A 5,198-nucleotide genomic window follows, 5' to 3' on the forward strand; every position below is an offset into this window, starting at 1 on the left:
GTGGAGGACTGCCTAGGCACCCAGGCTCCATCTGAGCACACAGACTGTGATGGAGTTCTTGTGGGCCCCGAAGGTAGGTGGGAGTGGGGATGGCCACACCTCCATTCACCAAGCGGGTATAGGGTGTAGTAACAAGAAGAATGTCATACCTTTTCAGTCTTGCAGGCCCCAAGTGTCCTTGGGGTTGCTGGAAAGCAGAACGTGATCTTAAGCCCCAGAAATCTGCGAGAGCACTGTCTCTTTAAATATCCAAAATAGTCAAGCCTCTCTTTAAACCTTCAAAATGGCGGCACCCTCCGGACCTGCAAAAGCCCACAGCTCAGCCCACCTTTCTTTTCATCTTCTCTGTTTGTTCCCCAGCCACCGTACACAGTCCTCCGTGCAGTCCCTGACTAGCAGGGGATTTTTAGGTTAATTCTTAAGTCCTACCATCACAGGATTCTGCGAGAGCACTGTCTCTTTAAACATCCAAAATAGTCAAGCTGCTTTTTAAACGTACAGAATGGCGGTGTCCTCCGGACCGGCAAAAGTCCACAACTCAGCCCACCTTTCTCTTCACCTTCTCTGTTTGTTCCCCAGCCACCGTGCACAGTCTTCTGTGCAGTCCCTGGCTAGCAGGGGGGTTTTAGGTTAATTCTTAAGTCCTACTGCCACAGGAATCTGTGAGAACGCTGTCTCTTTAAATATCCAAAATAGTCAAGCTGCTTTTTAAACCTACAGAATGGCAGCATCTCCAGACCGGCAAAAGTCCACAGCTCAACCCACCTTTCTCTTCACCTTCTCTGTTTGTTCCCCAGCCACCGTGCACAGTTTGTGCAGTCCCTGGCTAGCAGGGCGATTTTTAGGTTAATTTTTAGGTCCTACCACCACTCACGAATGTCCAAGCCTTTTGTGCCATCAGGGGCGCTCAGGTCCCTGCCAGATCACAGCTCCGTATGTCTCCTTTTTTGGTATTTTCGTGCAGATTTCTTCTGCTAATTGGGGTTTAGTCTACTTCTGTATCCTTCCCTTCAGGGCTCAGGGGTCCAAGATTATCTTCTGTGTCTGTGTCAATTGGTTTCCCTTTTCTTTGTTGAAGAGGGTCTGTGCAGTCCTTCTGCCTAGTCTGCCATCTTACGGGAACTCCTAATACTTTACTTTGTCTTCTTTAGCTGCCCTTTGAAATCTTCTGTTCAGCTTTTAGTTCATCATGTCTTCTGTTTGTTTTAGGTATTTCTTCTGGTTACCTAGTGCTGCTCTGACAAGAATATACCACAAATGGGGTGGCCTTAACAAACAGGAGTTTATTCTTACAATTTGGAGGCTTTAAGTCTGAGTTCAAAGTGCCAGATTCTAGGGGCTGGGTGAAAGCCCCTCAATCTTGGGCTTCAGCTCGGCCTCCTGCTTCCAGCCCAGTGAGGCTGGAGGCTTTTCTTCACTCAGCTGCTGGCTGCTGAGGCTGACAAGCCCAAGGTTGACAAGTAATAAGGCACAGTCCTGATGTTACCAAACACATGGCAGGCCATTAATTCAAGTCCATTGAAAGTCCCATGGTCGGCAGAGCATGGCAGGCTGCTGAACAATGACACTGCTACATGCAGAGTTTAAGTGTGTCATAAGCTAGAGACCGTTCCCCAAGGCTTCTCCTTATATACAGGAAGCAGACCACATCCCTAAGGCAGCTATTCAGCTGCTCACAGTAGCCCCTGGTGAACACCACTTCTTTAAAAAAAAAGAAAAAAATTTTCACTCCTCTCATTTTAAAAATAAATAAATAAATTATAAATAAATGAATAAGTTGTAGTAAATGTATCCAATACTTCTAATCCATGTCTACTCATGGAGAATTAGAAAGGTCTCCTGTCACTTACACAGAGAGCTGCTATCACAGGCAGAGAGGTACTGTGAGGCAGGTGCCTTCTCTTATGATTGTAGGTGTAAGGACAGGCATATTAGAGTGGCCACAGTTCCCCGTCTCTTGGATTCTCTATAAGCCATCTCATTCATTCGTTTCTATCCCACCTCCATAGATGCCGCCATGAGAGATGACATGAACAGCTACATCAGTCAGTACTACAATGGGCCCAGCAGTGGTAAGTCTTTGGGACAGTACCAGAACCTCTGTCACAGCCACATGCTACATGCAACCTCTGGCAACCCTTGAAATCGAGGCTAGGGATGGCTCAGCCTGGCTTCAAAGATCAAGACCTGCCCAGTACCTGTGAATCATACATATAGGCAGAGAACAAGGCATATTTGGCTCTCAGCAAACTCCAGCAGTGGACCTGAGGGAACCTAAGGTCTGAGGCTGTAGCGCTGGGCTGGGGGGTGCTCTGTGATCACTGGTAGGGGATCCATGTGCAATCCCAAAATGGAAAGGGTTCTGGAGTCTAGCATTCCAGTTGAACTCGGCACCTCCAAACCTGAGCAGCTTTAAGGGTGAGAGTAATGGAGGATGAGATAACACAGTATAATTGAGCTTGAGTAGTAGCAGACCTTGGACATGACCTTGCTTGATTCCTATTGCATTCTTGCCCTTGAAAAAGTCTCAGGGAAGCCCAGTGGCTTTAACTTATGAGAAAGTTTGAGTTTAAAAATTGTACCATCCTTGAGTGTCTTGTCTGCCTGTAGTAGATGTCTTAGATCTTGCAGTTTGAGTTTCTCAGCCCTTACATCCTTGTATATGCCATTATAAGACTAATATTATGTCCTGGGATATGTATAATGCATTTGAATTTTTTCCTTTCTACAATTTAGCACCTTAAGGCCTCTCACTCTTTTTCCTTTTTCAAAGCCTCATCCTTTCTGTTGAATTAAAAGACCACCATCTCCTACCCCAGACCACTCTCCCACAGTTTTGAGGAGAAACCTTCCCCGTATTGCTGTTGTCAGGTGCTGTCAAATGAATTCCAACTCATAGCAACCCTGTGTGTTACAGAGTAGAACTGTCCTGTAGGATTTTCTTGGCTGCATTCTGTGGAAGCAGATCATCAGATCTTAAGACTGCTGGGTGGGTTGGAACCACCAGTCTTTCAGTCAGCAGTAAAGTGTTTAATCATTTGTGCCACCAAGGCTCCTTGACTTCAAAACCTTCAGAAGTGTCCTCTGGCCTCCCTCTGCAATGGAGTATCAATCTCTGAAGGCACAAACTCCATGTCAACCCCCAACCTATCCCAATTTAAACCTTTAAATGGCTTCCTCAGACTAACTCACTGCTGTCAAGTTGGCTCCGACTCATAGCGACCCCCCCTTGGGTTTCCAAGGTGGTATCACTATGGAAGTAGATTGCCCAACCTTCCTTCTGAGGAGTGGCTGGTGGGTTTGAACCGCCAGCCTTCTGAGTAGCAGTCAAATGCCTCAGGCACTACACCACCAGCGCTCCCTTCCTCAGACTAGAAAATCAAATTCCTTGTCCCGGCACACCATGTTTCCTGAGTTAGGATGGGGTAGGTTATATTGCAATGACAAATAAGCCACAGATCCCAGTGGTTTAAATAAAGCAGCAAAGGCCTATAGCAGGCTGGCTGGGGGGCTACGCTCCCATGTCATCATCCTTCCTCCAGCACCCAGTGGACAAAGCAGATACCATCTATTCTAGAATATCGTTGGGTGCCAGGATGAAGCACCAATGGCTCAGAAGGCTTCCACCCAGAAGTGCCATAGGTCACTTCTTCACATGGATTATTAGCCAGAGTAAGTTACATGTCCACACTTGACTTCAACAAGATGAGACAGCATAATCCTCCCTCAAGACAGGGTGGCAAATACTGGAAAACCAGAGCAGTCCAGATTAAGTAAGAAGAAAGGCTTGGTGATCTACTTCCAAAAACTAGCCAATGAAAATGTTATGGATCACAGTAGAAGATGAGCCTCCTAGGTTGGAACAAGAGAGCCACAACAATGGAGACTCAAGCATTCCAACGATTGTGAAGATGGCATAGGACCAGGCAATGTTTGGTTCTCTTGCACACGAGGTTGCCATGAGTCAGAGCCTAGGCAGCAGCTAACAACAGCCTCCCTCCACAAGGGCACACCTTCTTGCCCTACTTCCCACCCCAGGCCCCCTCACCAGGGCCCACTCAGTCATGGCAGAGGGTGGCATGTGACTGGCTCCTTGCTCTGTTGTAGACAGCGGGGTCCCCGAGCCACCCGTGTGCGTGGTCACTACGGCTGCCATAGACATCCACCAGCCCAACATCTCCTCCGACCTCTTCTCTGTTGACGTGCCCTTGAAGCTAGGCAGCAATGGCACCTGCACCAGCGCCACCTCTGAGAGCGCCTCTCACTCCACGCGCAGCTCAGTCACCCGGGCCCAGAGCGACAGCAGCCAGACACTGGGCTCCTCCACGGACTGTAGCACTGCCCGAGAGGAGCCATCCTCTGAGCCTGGCCCCTCTCCCCTGACGCCGCCGCCACCTCCACTGCCCCAGCAGCAGCTGGCAGAGGCCAAGGCTCAGGACTTGCTGTCCTCCCTGTCAGAGGACCCCTGCCCGTCCCAGAGGGCCTTGGACCCAACCCCCCTCACCCAGCCCAGCCCAGCGGGTTCAGCCCAAAGTAGCCCTGAGCTGGAGCACAGGGTAAGTCTGTTCAACCAGAAGAACCAGGAGGGCTTCACCGTCTTTCAGATCAAGCCTGTCATCCACTTCCAGCCCGCGGCTCCCGCACTGGAGGAGAAGTTCAAATCTTTGGAATCCAAAGAGCAAAAGTTGCACAGGATCCCTGAGGCCTAGAGCCTCCAGGTGGGCTGGGTGGAAGTAAGGGAGACAGCCATCTCGAAGCTCTCCCGGGACCCTGGAAGCCTCCAGGGCCCATGTGTGGGACCCAGGAGCCTGCCTGGCCTCCCTCAGGTGCTGCCTACCTCCAGGGAGGTGACACCAGGCCAGGAGGCCACACGCCTCAGACCTCAAAGCCCAGAGCTGGCGCCTTCTCTGGTCCTGCTCAGGGGAGGGTGGTGCTCGTGGCTGCGTTTTTTTTGTTTTGTTTTGTTTTTTTTAACCATTTTTACAAAAACCAGCCCGTGGCCCAGCTTCAGCAGGGTGGAGCGCGGGAGCCAGCTCCGTTTCTTCCGTTGCCTTCGTTCCTGACGCCCAGCCTGGACCCTCGGGATCGGGAACAGCACTGTGAGCAGGGGCTCTCCAGCCCTGCCACCCAGGAGGACGCCTGGGTGGAGCCTACACAATCACAGAAACCATCTGAGCCTATTCTGTTTGTCCTCATCC

General features: G+C 50.2%; 1 protein-coding gene across 1 annotated transcript in view; it reads left to right on the forward strand.

The window, feature by feature from the left end:
- Positions 1–4,709, forward strand: part of TMEM266 (transmembrane protein 266) — a 107,489-nt gene extending 102,780 nt beyond the window's left edge. Inside the window, exons 9-10 of the mRNA XM_007951853.2 lie at positions 2,010–2,072; positions 4,108–4,709. Coding sequence (XP_007950044.1) covers positions 2,010–2,072; positions 4,108–4,709 — 665 coding nt within the window. The remainder of the gene's footprint in view (positions 1–2,009; positions 2,073–4,107) is intronic.
- The last annotated feature ends 489 nt before the right edge of the window (positions 4,710–5,198 follow it).

The sequence above is a fragment of the Orycteropus afer genome, unplaced genomic scaffold (genome assembly GCF_000298275.1).
Source record: "Orycteropus afer afer isolate SDZICR_OR568_19922 unplaced genomic scaffold, OryAfe1.0 scaffold00313, whole genome shotgun sequence".
Taxonomy (NCBI): domain Eukaryota; kingdom Metazoa; phylum Chordata; class Mammalia; order Tubulidentata; family Orycteropodidae; genus Orycteropus; species Orycteropus afer.